The sequence below is a fragment of the Tamandua tetradactyla genome, chromosome 7, assembly GCF_023851605.1.
Source record: "Tamandua tetradactyla isolate mTamTet1 chromosome 7, mTamTet1.pri, whole genome shotgun sequence".
NCBI classification, from domain to species: domain Eukaryota; kingdom Metazoa; phylum Chordata; class Mammalia; order Pilosa; family Myrmecophagidae; genus Tamandua; species Tamandua tetradactyla.
Window position 1 is genome coordinate 62897123 of NC_135333.1, and position 16099 is coordinate 62913221.

Below are 16099 nucleotides of genomic sequence, written 5' to 3' on the forward strand. Positions count from 1 at the left end.
CCCACAGGTCAGGGATCCATGGGATCAAACTCTCTTCTATAATCACTCTGCATATGAATATCCACGTACTAAGAGTGGCCTATGAATCAAAGGAATGCTTTTAGTAAGTTGGCTCCTGGCTGGTACTTTTAAGAGTGGTTTGCAGACTGCTCAAAGCAGATAGAACATGAAATATTCCCAGGTGCTTCCTCTTAGACCACAAAGTATTTAGTCCTAAGAAGGTACTATCATCTCTAAAGACATTTAAAAAAATCTATTTTGTAGCTTCAGGGTCATCTTGTATATCATTTGAAGGATAGGGACAAGCCAAACCATGTCTTTCTGTTTCAGGTTCTTCATAGGTACAAAGGAAGGAAGCAGTCGAATTACAAATAAATACCTTCTCTTATTTTTCAAGGATGTGGGAACAAATGAGTGCCATAAAAAGCATGAATTATTCTAATTCCAATATACCTTTCTACTTACCTATTGCCTATATATAAAATGGAGAGTAAGAGAATCAGTTCTCAGGTGTTTCATCCATATAATAATACAATCCAGACTTGTGGTGAGGATAGATCTGATGTATATCAAGCACCTGTGCTGAGCATATTACAGTGGACACAGGTACTATGCTTTATTCATTGTCATTTTATTTTCACATAATTCTTAAAAGTCAGCAATGGTAGTCAGCAATATAAGGAACAAACAAGTATGCAAGTGGAAGGTCACAGAAACAGAAAATGAGTGAGATGAGAATGTAAGCTTGGGAGCTAAAATCTTCCCAGTGTTGAGAACTTTAGAAAGGTTGGCATTTAAATGATGCTCTTCAATGATGGAAACGTAAGCAAGATTTAATTTATAATTATTTTTTAAAATGCTACACTACAATCACAGTATTATGAAGAAAAAGAAGGAAAAAAAGGTGCTCTTTCTCCTAACTACTCTTAGAATATATTCTTCTACAGAGGACTAGAACACCGTGTGCTAGCTGTGCAATTCTGAACACTAGAGTCGCATTGAAAATTATTCAAAATTATTAAAATGACTGAAAATGAGAATAATAGTTACTGAAATTCCTCCTTCCCTCAATGTAACAGGCATCACCTCCTCTAACAATAAGAAACATGTATCTTTCTTATTGTGGAACAGGGACCTTGATAGGGAATGGGATCTGAGCATCTTGGGTTTGCTATCTTATTTACTTTTATACCAACCCTGTGGGTAGGTAGTGTGATACCAATTTTATACAAGGAACATAAATCTCAGAGAATTAATTTGTGCAACTGATAAAGAGATAGAGTTATAAAGGCTCGATTAGTTTTCAAGAAGAAAGAAATTCCATTTTCATTAATATAGTATTTGGCATATAGTTGATAATGAATCTGAAATGAATGGGCAAACAAATCACTTAATGTTTGAATTATCTGTTGAGGTTGTCAATAGGAAGGTGGTAAGACCTGGAACTACCCTTTAAAGAATGAGTTTGCTGAAAAACTAGCACTTAAATCTCTAAAACTGTAAGCTTCTTTAAGGCACGTAGTCTGTCTTTGCATCCCTCATGCCTAGGAAGTGTTGGAATGAGATAAATCTGACAATTTACCCTGATGCAAAGGACTACAAAATTGTAGTTGCAAATGAGATTGTCTAGATTCAAACGAAATCATTTTCAGTTTGTAGTCTTTACTCTTACATTGTATAGCTGACTTCTGTATGTGTGTGTGTTGTGTCTCTCATACTTTCCCCCCCTATTATTTATTTTTAATCCATTTGTTTTACTCGTCTGTTGATAAGTAGATAAAAGGCACAAGTTTTTCACAATCACACAGTCACATTGTGAAAGCTATATCATTATACAACCATCTTCAAGAAACATGGCTACTGGAACACAGCTCTACATTTTAAGGCAGTTCCCTCCAGCCTCTCCATTAACACTGTAACTAAGAAGGTGATATCTATATTACATGCAAGAATAACCTCCAGGATAACCTCTTGGCTCTGTTTGGATTCTCTCAGCCACTGATACTTTATTTTGTCTCATTTAGCTCTTGCCCCTTTTGGTTGAGAAGGTTTTCTCAATCCCTTGATGCTGAGTCCCAGCTCATTCTAGGATTTCTGTCCCACGTTGCCAGGAAGGTCCACTCCCCTGGGAGTCATGTCCCACCCGTAGAGAGGGGGAGGGTAGTAAGTATGCTTGTTGTGCTGGCTGAGAGAGAGAGACGCCACATCCAAGCAGTATAGTTGACATTTAAAAACAGAGAAAACTTCTGGCCTGTCTTGAAAAGCCAAACCTGCCACTGACACATCTGTATAGAGCACACAGCCACAAAGTTAGACTGCACATTAACTGCAAATGCACTATGGAGGCTGTAAAATTCTTTAGGTGTGAAAAGAAGAAAATAATGTGGACAGAAGGGTCATCTTGTGACAGACACTGAGGCTGAACAGATAGAATTAATGCTTTCCAGGATTCTATCTGAGTTTACATGAAATCCAGTTTGGGTGCGCAATAATCACAGCAAGGGCTTCTTCATGACACACCGGCTGGCATCTGCCACAATACATCTGGAGTTTGTTGGAAAACCTTTAGTTTTTATTTTCTCACTGGGTGCAGCCCCTTCCTCTGATGCAGCCTCTCCAAGTGCTGTGTTACCATGAATAAGGTAAGGACTCAAGTTACTCTGAAGGGGGAGAGTAAACTGGCATCACATTAGAGGGTGACTTAAAATCTGTAAATCTCTCCTTCTTCAACTCTGACAACAGCAATGGTTTGTGAGAGCCAGGAGGGAGCGGCAGCTCCATTTACTAGAAAGTATGATCAAGTTGACTGCTTCCTTGTTAGGAAATGGCCTGTACACTGAGGCACATTCCAGCTATTCAAGGGCTAGAAGCTTTTATTTTAAAACAATGTTAATGTTGTATCCTCTTTCTAAAAGGCCTCTCCGTTGTCCAAACTTTAATATACAGACTTAGAGAAATTAAAGAACTGAAATGTCTTTGGCAAGATTCATTCTTTCTTGCTCACATCATCCCAGATTCATGTTGAGAGAGAGGAGAATGTGAAACTTCACATGGAAGAAAGATAGAAAAGCATGGAAAAGATTTGTTCTATATTAACTTTCTCCTCACATAAATTGCATCTATACAGAATAATCTGTGCATTTAGCTAGAGGTGAAGATACTAGGAATTTTTAGCCACTAGTTTCTAAGGTTATAAACTCATGGGTTAATTTTCTTTAACTAGGGCTAATAAAAACAAATGGACTTGAGAGCCAAATAATCAAAAACCACTGTGAATTTCACGAAGTGATTCACATACTGTTTGATATCCTGTCTTAAGTGATAATTACACAGATGTATGTGAATGTAATTTTTCATCAATTTATACATTTAAGATTTGTGTATTCTATGTGCTTTACTATGTATCTTTTCTGTCTCAATAAAATTAAAATAAAATTAAAAAAAAACTATGAATGAGTTATAGTAATTCTCTGGTCTGCTAGACATTCTATTTTGTTTGGTGTCTCAAGATGGAATGATTATAAGCTGCTTAAATCATATGCCTATAGCATCAATCTTAAAGAGAACTGATATTGCTAAGCCAAACCCTACTGGACAGAAGCTTTTAATAATAAGCAATATTCTTCTTGTTTTACTTAACAGACATCCAAAAATTGGACAATATCTTCTTCTTGCTACAAATTATCTTAGGACACCGGAAAATTTTTCTTTCACTTGTACATGAGCAATGAGTTGGTCATCTATCTATCCTGCAGAAAAGGAATTTCTTTACCTGTGTTCTCAGCAGAGCCAGCCACATAAACAAATATAAAGCCTATTCTAATCATATTTAATATTGGTATACAGAGACAGTATCTTTATGGTATAAATATTGATTCTTGATAATTAGAATTTTAAATTATGCCCCAAACACTATCAATTGATGACTGACTTCCCAAAGTACAAAAAAAGAAATTTCTTCACCCAAGAAGCTCTTTCCCAATCTCATTTTTTCAGGAGGAGAAAATTTAACAGTCAAAATGCACAGAAAACATGACTGAGAATGCAGGGGATGACACTGGAAGACAGGGCTGTGCATACTGTACGTTGTACAGGAACAGCCAATGAAGGGGGTTAAAGTTATAGAAGTAGACTCAGCTTTAAGAATCCTGCCTTTTCCTTACCCTAAAAAGGGGAAATTTTTTAGTTTTCACTTTCATAGTTGAAAGGCCTTACATAAATATTAAGCATTAAATTGGGAAGAGTTTAAGTTGGGAAAGAAAAGGGCTAAACTTTGCTCTTATCTTCAGAGCTTACCCAACCCTCTATAAATGGAAATCCTTTAATGAAAGCATCTTTAGCACCTACTGTAATGGGTCATCTGATTGGATATAAAAAACAGCCTTTTCCATTTCAAATGAGCAGAATTTCACTTAGCCAATGTACAATGTTAAAAAAAGCATTCTCACAGGAGACTTGCAACATATTTCAAGTCAGCCTTGCTACCAAGAACACTCTGTATTTGTTAGTCAGAATCAGAGATGTGTGAAGAAGATGAAAACTATGTGCATATGAAAATTAACAAGATACAAACATCATGTGTCTAATATGAGACATAAGACCTTAAAACACAGTCCAGCAAAGAACTGTGTAGAGAATAGTGTGAAAGCTAGTCTCAGTGATCCTTCTCCATGGGATCCTCCCTGGTATTTGATTTTACCTGCTGTTTGAGCTGCTGCACTAGACGATCCTTCTCTCGCTTGAGTGCAGCCACTTCCTCTTGAGTCTTTTTCTTAGAGGATGAAAGCTCCAAAAGGGCTATATTGGCATCTTTTTCACTAATGGCAGCTAGAAGAGCCTCTTGCCTACAAAGGAGAGAAAAGGTAGACTTTCATTTCATCCTCACAATTCTTTGACATCACTTTCTGGGTCATAAAACTGAGGCTTAGAAAGTTTATATAGCTTAAGTTCACACTTCCATTCAATCCCCCTTCAAATCCTTCTGACTCCAAATTTCTAAATCATTCTTTTATACTGCCATCTCAATAAAGAGTTACTATATGTAGTTATAGTTTAATTTCCAAAGAAAATAAGTTAGCAACATCTTTTTTTTTTTTTTTACTAAGAATAACCCTTTTACCTATACACTTCATCCATTTAGCTCATCCTTTGATAAGTATTCTATAACTTCCAGGCAATGCAATGTTATCCCAGAGAGGCATTACTGAACCAGAAAACAGTTTCATGTATAGAATTATAACAAATTGAAAACCTCCATAAATAGGATTTAGAAATGCAGTAATTTGTTCCTGGGGCATTCTGAACATGGAAAATTCTTTTAATCTTATCAATGTTTCCAGATGTGGTTTTATCTGGCAATGATCTATACACTTTGAAAAAGTAATTTAAACTTTACACATTTCTTGTGGTTTAGCGCATTACTTTATGGTTCAAAGTCCAGAAAGGAAAAAAGAGACTTAGTAGGGAAGGAGACATGAGAAATTAACAAAATAATCACAATGAAGTTGATGAACAACAATCAATCTCAGAATCCAAAATGCATCCCTCAATAGTTTATCTTTTATGTAAGTTATCCCTAAGAAGATAGATTTTATTTACAGGAACTATATAAATGGCCTGAGCTTCTAATCTGAGGAAATGCTGAATCTGAAAGTTTAACTTTGCTTCAGTTTTTTTAAAGATAATTATGCTTCCATAGCGGTCACGTGAACGAGTTTTAGTTTAGCCACAAACTGGAAAGCTATCTTTTGAATATGCTGATAGGGATATTCTTTATTCTGGGTGGGTAGGTATGCTGAACTCTGAACAAACAATACTAACAAATGGGAAATACATATCAGTTTGCTCACAGAAATAAAGATTTGTTTAGTATTTGTTCTCTATTACAAGGGATGAAAACCCTTATCAATTCCGGTTATCACTTTCTACTGTCTCCATATTCTAGTTAATTCTAAGAAATGACTTACAACATGAGGTTCCAGTCAATTCCAAAGGATGACAGTCTAAATATAACCACTGGCCACTTAAAAAAAATATGCTAAGTGGTGAAATGAGCATAAAGGTGAAGGAGCTCAAGATGGTCTTGCTATGCACAGTTTCTTGTTGGTTGTCTTCATCTGTTCCCTTCTGAGAAGCTAAACCACTGACAAAGTTGGAATGAGAAACGTAATTTCTCAAGAAGGGTGCTGCATTTCTATGCACCATTAGTCAGAGTCACACATTCAGTAGCAGACTTGTAGCATAAGATACAGGAAAGATACTACTCCATCTATTTAGATTAAGAGTCACTAGTACCTTTGCTGAATGCAAGACACAAAGGTAAAAGGATTTAGTTCCATTCCGTGCTTGGGAAAGCAACATAATATGAAATAGCAAAATTTATTCTTTATTGTTGAAACATCTTGACCGAATTTCAAATTCTTTTCATAAATGATACTTGGCCAACTAGTTTGGTACAGTTAATCTCTGGGGTACAGTGTCAAATTCCAAACTGCAACAAGCAAGTGACAATTTAGATTTTAAATAAAGGATGTGGCACTCAAGTCTGAAACACTGGAATAATGTCTTCTTAATACGACATATAATTTGAAGTTTTTTTTTTTCAGTTCAAATAGAGATTTTATCATGTCATTGATGCTATTTATTTTTCATTGAGCATTGAAAATATGCTATGCCTGGCACAGAATCAAATTTTCTCTCCCATACCCTTAGCTCTCACCCTCTAAAAATTCCCTAACAGTTTATCATACTACTGCTGCTGTCCTTTCCATTTGAAAAATATATTCTTTTTTTTTTACTTGTCTTTATTTTATTTTTTGATACTTGTTCATTATGGATTTTTCCTGCATTAATTTTGATTTTTTAAAAATATTGCACTAAATAGTATTTATATTGATAACTAAGTATTTTGACACTCTCTTAAATTTTGCCCAAGGCATTAATCTTTTTTTTTTTAAATTTTTTATTAATGAAAAAAAATTACAAGAAGCACAAACATTCCCAACACATACACTCAGCAATTCACAATATCATCACATAGTGGCATATTCATCATCATGATCATTTCCCACACATTTGCATCCATTCAGAAAAAGACATAAAAAGACAAAAGAAAAATAAAACAAAAACAGAAAAAAAAATTTTACTTACCCTTACCCCTCCTCGCTTTCACTGATCACTAGCATTTCAAACTAAATTTAGTTTAACATTCGTTCCCCCTATTATTTATTTTTATTCCATATGTTCTACTCGTCTGTTGACAAGGTAGATAAAAGGAGCATCAGACACAAGGTTTTCACAATCACACAGTCACATCGTGAAAGCTATATCATTATACAATCATTATCAAGAAACATGGCTACTGGAACACAGCTCTACATTTTCAGGCAGTTCCCTCCAGCCTCTCCATTACATCTTGAATAACAAGATGATATCTACTTGATGCATAAGAATAACCTCCACGATAACCTCTGGACTCTGTTTGGAATCTCTCAGCCATTGACACTTTGTCTCATTTCCCTCTTCCCCCTTTTAGTCGAGAAGGTTTTCTCAATCCCTTGATGCTAAATCTCAGCTCATTCTAAGGTTTTTCTCAATCCCTTGATGCTGAGTCTCCACTCATACCAAGATCTCTGTCCCACATTGCCAGGAAGGTCCACACCCCTGGGAGTCATGTCCCACTCAGAGAGGGGGAGGGTGGTGAGACTGCTTGTTGTGTTGGCTGGAGAGAGGGGCCACATCTGAGCAACAAAAGAGGCTCTCTTGGGGGTGACTCTTAGGTCTAAATTTTAAGTAGACTTGACCTATCCTTTGCGGGGTTAAGTTTCATATGAACAAACCCCAAGACTGGGGGCTCTGCCTATAGTTTTGGTTGTCCACACTGTTTGTGAGAATATCAAGAATTCAACTTGGGGAAGTTGAATTTCTCCCCGTTCTCACCACTCACCAAAGGGGGCTTTGCAGATACGAAAAGTATATTCTTGATAGATAGATGTAGATCTGCCTAAAAAGGACAATTCATCATCAAGAGAATGAAGTATTTTGATTATATATTATACATAATCATAAATTCTGGTTAATGTCAATATCCTTTATGGGTAGATTAGCTTTCAGATTTTTCTGTATTTTGGAAAGGGACAGAAATAGTAGTTTTCTCTGCTTTACGATTTTAGTGCATTTGAAATGGATACTATGGGAAGAATAACTTCTTGAAAAAAATTTGGAGGATAGGCAAGAATGTGGAAACTAGTAAATATTAATAACCCTAACTTTTTGGGAATAAGAAAGATTGTTATTCCTTGAATATATCTGATAGAAAAGACCATATGGTATAGTTGAATTTATGTGGTTAAGTTTCTTTCCCCCCCATTTTTTAAAACTAGAAAAATTGTAAGTTTACAGAAAAATCATGCATAATATAGAGTTCCCACACAACACCCTATCGTTCTGGTTAAGTTTTACACAGCACACTGTAAAGTGTCTAAACTGAAAATTTTTGTTAAGAATATCCTGCTTTTCAGAAGGAATCAGAATGAAAACAAAATAAAGCAAATTGCAAAAAGAACCTTATTTTAGTACCCACCTTATTTTATAATTGCTTCTTTGTAAAAATTTTTTTTTTCTGAAAAAGTAATATGTATTTCATTGAAGAAAAACTGAAAGAAAGAGAGGCTATAGAGAAGAAAATAAAAATGAGCAGAAATAGTTCCTTTTTAACCTGGGTCAATGGTTTCAGATATAGAAGTCCCCTGTTCTAATTAAAATATGGATATTTTAAAGAAAACTACCCTTGACAGGGATTAATAACTGACTTTAAGAGCTTTACTAACTAAAGATTATTCATAGAAAAGAAGACTTGCTGGTGAAGGACACTCTGACTTGGTTTCCCTTGAGGCCCTAGGGAATAGTACAAGCCCATAAAATGTGAATGGTAATATACACGTGACAAGCCCAAAGCAAAATAAAAATACAATGTTATTCCTGCCAAATTAGTCTTCTTCTTCTGGTCATGTCTCTTTCTCAGTGAAAAAAAAATTGAAAACATGGATACACAACATTTCAAAGTGATCAGTAACCCCCTACTCCATGACTAACACATCATATTACTTGCATAAGAAGTAGGTAGTGCAGAAACCCAAGTTCATGTCATTAAAGTGGTCTACTCACTCCATCCATCCCTGGTGCTTTAAACTACAAGAGCAGTTGAATCTGCCCTTTGACCTCCAAATTCTAACAGAATCAAGACATCTCTAAATGTACTCTGCAGCTGCATTTGGGACCCAGGAAATATTTAAGATCACCTCCTCTACCTTTTCTGCATTTTAGGCAAATATCAAAAATAGGCAAATATTAAAGGCAAATGGAGGGAGAGGCAGGGCAAGATGGTGGCATAGTGAGGTATAAAATTTAATTCATCCCCAAAGCAGTAGTAAACAGTCAGGAACTGTACGGAACAACTGCTGGGGTGAAATCAGTGAATGGCACAGCATACACAAATCTGGAATTGGTGAAATGACTGAGATCCTACATGGAACTGTAAGTCTTCCAAGCCACAAAGCCTGGTGGCCCTGACCCACAGGCATAGCAGGCTGGTTCCCTGAAGGGAAAGGAATTAGACGTTAATAGTAGCAAGGGCTTAGCTCAACCAAGCTCCAACTGTGGAAGTAATTAACAAATTCTGACTACTGAAAACAGGCCTCAAGCAAGTTAAACCTGGAATAAACACTAAAGAAATCAGGAGCTTTCACCATGGCAGAGAGGGAGTGGGGTTGATGGAAAAAAACAACAACAACAACAAAAAGGCTTTTTGAGTTGGACAACACAACACTGGAAAAGGGCTGGACCCTAACAAAAGGAGGCACATAGAGCCTTGGAACACACAGAGTCATGTACCAGCTTAAGCTCTTGTATTGGCAAGCCGAGGAGCAGGGGTCCCATTCTGACAAGGCTTCTTTTTTACTTCTTAACAGCCATAAGATAGAACTGAAAGCACTCTCGGGCTCCAGCACTGCTTCAGGCAAGAGCAAAATTAAGGCATGTTTGAGAGACAAAGTAACTAGTCAGGTGAAAGGGATTAATTCCCTAAGGCACATATCTTTTCTAAGAAAAGGGGGCAGGGCCTAGCTCTAGTGGAGGACCTCCTTCATGGAATTCAGGCCACAGGGGCTGGAAAATGGAAGCACTCAAAGCTCAACTACTACCCCAGCCACAGTCTCAACCATACCAGTGGCAGGGAGAGGTTGCTGAAATTAAAAGCACTGCCTCACTTTACACTGGTGGAGAGCTGTGGACTGACAAGTGCCACATGCTGGGTAGGATAGGAAAAGCACACAGTCTAGAGGCTTCAGAGGAAAGTCTGACAATCTGCTGGGTCTCACCTTCAGGGAAACTTGATCTAGCTACTCTTTCCTCCTGAGATGTGGGCTCCTCTGGTCTGGGAAAATCTTACTGGGGTTAATAATATCTGAGGAGACCCTCTTCAAAAGAAAGGCTCTATAGGCAGAGCAAGAAACAGAAAAAAAGAACTGAAAAATTCTAATCAGTTAAACAGAACCTATGCTAGAAGTCTAGAATAAGTTGAACTGAATGCTGAAGAAGAGATAGAGGACAAAGCCATCCAACAAGAAAACTCTAGGTAAAGGAGTGAAAACAACCTCCAGAAAAACTAATTACAGAAATCCAATGCCTAGATGCCAGAAAAAATAATGAATCGAAGACACAGCCCATAAAAGGAACAAACCAACACTTCAAATGAGATAGAGGAGTTGAAACAATTAATTCAGGATAGTCAAAGAGACATGCAAAAATCAAATCAATGAGCTGAGGGAAGAATAAAGAAGAACTCATATTAAAAAAAAAAAAACAAATCGCAGAACTTATGGGAATGAAAAGCACAACAGAAGAGATGAAGAAAACAAAACAAAACAATGGAGGTGGCATGGGTGGCTCAGTGGTAGAATGCTCGTCTTCTATGTGGAAGACCCAGGTTTGATTTCCAGACCATGCAATCCCCCACCCCTCACAAAAAAAAAAAAAAAAAAGAAGAGGCAGAAAAAAAGATTAGCGAACGAGAGGACTCGACATCTGAAATGTGACACACAAAGGAAAATATAGAGAAAAGAATGGAAAAATAGGAGCAGGGTCTCAGGGAATTGAATGACAACAGCCAGCACATGAATATACGTGTTATGGGTGTTTCAGAAGGAGAAGAGAAGGGAAAAAGAGGAGAAAAATTAATTGAAGAAATAATCATTCAAGTTTCATCTCTCATGAAAGACACGAAATTACAGCTCCAGGAAATGCAGAGTACCCCAAACAGAATAGATCTGAGTAGACCTACTCCAAGACATTTACTAATTTGATTGTCAAATGTCAAAGACAAAGAGAATCTTGAAAGAAGCAAGAGATAAGCAATCCAACACATACAAAGGAAGCTTGATAAGACTATGTGTGGATTTCTTAGCAGAAACCATGGAGGTAAGAAGACAGTGGTATGATATATTTAAGATTCTGAAAGAGAAAAACTGCAAACCAAGAATTCTATACCCAGCAAAACTGTCCTGCAAAAAACAAGGGGGAGATTAAAATATTTTCAGACAGTCACTAAGAGGAATTGTGACTAAGAGGCTGAACCTACAAGAAATACTAAAGGGAGCACTACAGGCAGATAGGAAAAGACAGGAGAGAGAGGTCTAGAAACTAGAAGTCTATACTCTAGAGAGGTCTAGAGTATAGAAATGAAGTCACTAAGAGGAAGATAAAAAGAGAAAAAAATTAGATATGACAAATAAAATCCAAAAAGCAAAATGGTAAAAGTATTGCCTTTACAGTAATAATATTAAAAGGTAATTAAACTCCCCAATCAAAAGACAGAGACTGGCAGAATGGATTAAAACAGGACCCATCTATATGCTGTCTATAAGAGACTCACTTTAGATCAAAGGACAAAAATATGTTGAAAGTGAAAGGCTGGGAAAAGATATTTCATGGAACTAACAACCAGAAAAGGGAAGGGGTAGCTATACTAATATCCAACAAATTAGACATTAAATGTAAAACAAAAGAGACAAAGAAGAACACCAACTACTAATAAAAGGAAGAATTCAACAAGAAGACATAACAATCATAAATATTTATGCACTGAGCCAGAGTGCTCCAAAATATAAGAGACAAACACTGCCAACACTGAAGGGAGAAGTAGATAACTGTGCCATAATAGTTGGAGACTTCAATTCCCTACTCTCATAAATGGATAGAACATCTAGATAGCAGATCAATAAGGAAACATAGATTTTGAATAACATGATAAATGAATTAGATTTAACAGACATTTACAGAACATTACATCACACAACAGCAGCATACACATTTTTCTCAAGTGCTCATGGATTAATATCAAGGAAAGACTATATGCTGGGTCAGAAAGCAAGTCTCAATAAATTTTAAAAGACAACGCTTTCTCAGATCATAATGTAATGCAGGTGGAAATCAACAACAGGCAGAGAGCCAGAAAATTCACAAATATAATGGAGGCCAAACAACACATTCTTAAACAACCAGTGGGTCAAGGAAGAATTTACAAGAGAAATCAGTAAATATCTCAAGGTAAATGAAAATGAACATACAACATATCAACACTTATGGCATGCAGCAAAGGCAGTGCTGAGAGGGAAATTTATTGCCTTAAATGCCTATATTAGAAAAAAAGAAAGAGCAAAATTGAGGCATTAACTGTTCATTTGGAAGAAGTAGAGAAAGAACAGAAAACTAATTGCAAAACTATCAAAAGGAAAGAAACAATGAAGAGCGGAAATAAATGAAATTGAGAATATGAAGATAGAGAAAATCAACAAAAGCAGACGTTGGTTCTTTCAAAAAATGAAAAAAATTGATGGACCCTTAGATAGGCTGAGAAAGAGAGAGAGAGAGAGAGTGAGAGAGAGAGAGAGAGAGCGAGCGAGAGAGAGAATGCAAATAAATAAAATCAGAATGGAAGAAGAGACATAACCACTGACCCCACAGAAATAAAGGAGGTAATGAAAGGATACTATGAGCAACTATATGCTAATAAATTAGACAATGCAGATGAAATGGATAACTTCCCAGAAAGGCATGAACACCAAACGTTGACTTGAGAAGAAATAGACAACCTCAACAAACCAGTCACAAGTAAAGAGACTGAATTAGTCATCAAGAAACTCCCATAAAAGAAAAATCCAGGACCAGATGGGTTCACATGTGATTCTATCAAATCAAGAAAGATTTAGTCCCAAACCTGTTCAAACTCTTCAAAAGAACTGAAGTGGAGGGAAGCTACCTAATTCATTCTATGAAGCCATTCTCACCCTAATACCAAAGCCAGACAAAGATACCACGAGAAAAGAACATTACAGACCAATCTCTTTAATGATACAGATGCAAAAATCCTCAACTAAATGCTTGCAATTTGAATTCAGGAGCACATTAAAAGAATTATACATCATAACCAAGTGGGATTTATTACAGGTATGGAAGGCTAGTTCAACACAAGAAAATCAATTAATGTAATAGACCATATCACTAAGTCAAAGCAGAAAAACCACATGATCATGTTGATTGACGCAGAAAAGGCATTTGACAAAATTCAGTATCACTTTCTTGATGAAAACACTTCAAAGGACAGGAATAGAAGGGAACTTCCTCAACATGATAAAGGGAATATATGAAAGCTTTCTACCTAAGATCAGGAACAAGAGAAGGATGCCTATTGTCACCACTGTTATTCAACATGCTGGAAGTTCTAACCAGAGCAGTTAGACAGAAAAAAAAAAAAAGGAAAAGAAATAAAAGGCATCCAAATTGGAAAGGAAGATGAAAAACTCTCACTGTTTGCAGATGACATGATACTATATGCTGAAAATCCCAAAAAGTCTACATCAAGCTTACTAGAGCAAATAAATGAGTATAGCAAAGTGGTAGGATAAAAAAATCAACACCCCCAAACAAGTAGTGTTTCTATACACTAGTGGTGAGCAATCTGAGAAGGAAATCAAGAAAAAAATTCCATTTACAATTGCAGTCAAAAGAATCCAATATTTAGGAATAAATTTAGCTAAGGATATAAAAGACCTATACACAGAAAACCACAAGAAATTGCTAACAGAAATCATGGAAGACTTAAACAAATGGAAGGGCATATCATATTCATGGACTGGAAGACTAAATATAATAAAGATGTCAATTCTACCCAAAATGATTTATAGATTCAATGCGATAGCAATTAAAATACCAAAAATTTACTTTGCAGAAATAGAATAACCAATAACCAAATTTGTTTGGAAAGGTAGGGTGTTCTGGATAGCTAAAAATATCTTGAGAAATAAAAATGAAGTGGGAGAGCTCACATTACATGACTTTAAAGCATGTTATGAAGCCACAGTGGCCAAAACAGCATGGCACTGGCATAAAGATAGATATAGTAACCAACGGAATTAAACTGAGTGTTCAGAAATAGACCCTCTCATCTATGGACAACTGAACTTTGATAAGGCAGTCAAGCCAACCCACATGGGACAGAGCAACCTCTTCAATAAAAGGTGTTTGGAGAACTGGATATTCATATGCAAAAGCATGAAAGACAATCCATATCTCACACTCTATACAAAAATTAACTCAAAATGGATGAAGGACCTAAACAGAGTTAAGACTATAAAACTTTTAGAAAAAATATATAGGGAAATATTTTACAAATCTTGTGATAGGAGCTCTGGGAAACTAAGAAACCTTTCAGCACTTTTCAGTTTGTATTACATTAATAGGCATTGTTGTGTAAATGTCCTCCAATTCTTTGGCATATGTATGGTCTGCGTTTATGGTTTATTATGTTTATGGTTTATTTCTCTTAATTATTTTCTGCACTGCATGCTGCATGTACCTAAACCATTTGTAACTTTTTTTTTTAAAATTTCGGGTTGCAGTTATTCTATTTACTCTATACTCATACTATTTGCTAGTCTTTTTTGTTCATCCTAAGCCTTTGCTCAGAAACAGCTAGAATGCAAGCTCCACAAGGGCAGTTTCTTTGTTTGTTTTGTTCACTGATGTATCCCAAATGCCAAGAATAATTCCTAGCACAGAGTATGTACTTAACAGATGTACTTTAAACCAATAGCTCCTTCATTTTCTGGTTCTATTTCTGACTGTATGGTAAATTTCCAGTTGTTCCAGGATTGTCACATATCTTGAAGTTGTTTTACTGTATTTTTAAGACTTTTTTTTTTTTTTTTGAGGTGGGGAGAGGGGACCCAGCACGATGGAAGGCCAGTGAGCAGAGTTTAGAGTAGAGAATGTCAAATTTTGAAACCATGAAGGAAATCAAGACGTAGAATGAGGCCACCACCTTTAGCAACCTATATTTCATTTAAAGACGGAAAAAGCTGCATTTTTATCTACCTAGAGAGGCTACATTTGGAATACTAGGCTTAATACCCACCCCCCAACAGGAAGGTTGTTTATTTTATGCTTTTCATGTTGGTTGTTATGTTGCCTTTACTTGCTTTTTTAAAAACTTTTTTTATTGTATAACATAACACATATACAAAGCAAAGAAAGAAAAAAGCAATAGTTTTCAATGCTCTCTTCAATAAATAGTTACAGGAGAGATCCTGGAGTTTGTGATGAGTTACCATACCATCATCTCAGATTTTTCCTTCTAGCTACTCCAAAACACTGGAGGCTAGAAGGAATAAATATTTTTTTATCATCACAATTGACTTTTTTCTTCTTTTTTTGTGAAAAATATCATGTAGATAAGCAATAAATTTCAAAGCACATCAAAAAAATTAGTTGGAGAACAGATTTCAGAGCATGGTATGGGTTACAATTCTATAATTTTAGGTTTTTACTTCTAACTGCTCTAAGATACTGGAGACCAAAAGAAATATCAATATAATGATTCAGCATTCATACTCGTTTGCTAAACTCTACCTTCTCTGTATAACTCCACCATTACCTTTGATCTTTCAGGGGCATTTGGGCTATGCCCATTCTAACTTTTTCATGTTGGAAGGGGTTATCAATAATATGGGATAGGGAGATGGAATTAGCTGATATTCTGGAGAGG

The 16099-nt window shown here is 36.1% G+C and overlaps 1 protein-coding gene across 17 annotated transcripts in view; it reads right to left on the bottom strand.

Annotated features, from left to right (window-relative positions):
• ERC1 (ELKS/RAB6-interacting/CAST family member 1) overlaps window positions 1-16099 on the bottom strand; it is a 755438-nt gene that overhangs the window by 190234 nt on the left and 549105 nt on the right. For all 17 annotated transcript variants that reach the window (XR_013179465.1, XM_077169625.1, XM_077169623.1 and 14 more), the window contains one exon: window positions 4700-4844. Coding sequence is in view for 16 of the 17 variants with exons in the window: in XM_077169625.1 (XP_077025740.1) it covers window positions 4700-4844 (145 nt within the window). In the remaining variant the exon portion in view is untranslated. The remainder of the gene's footprint in view (window positions 1-4699; window positions 4845-16099) is intronic.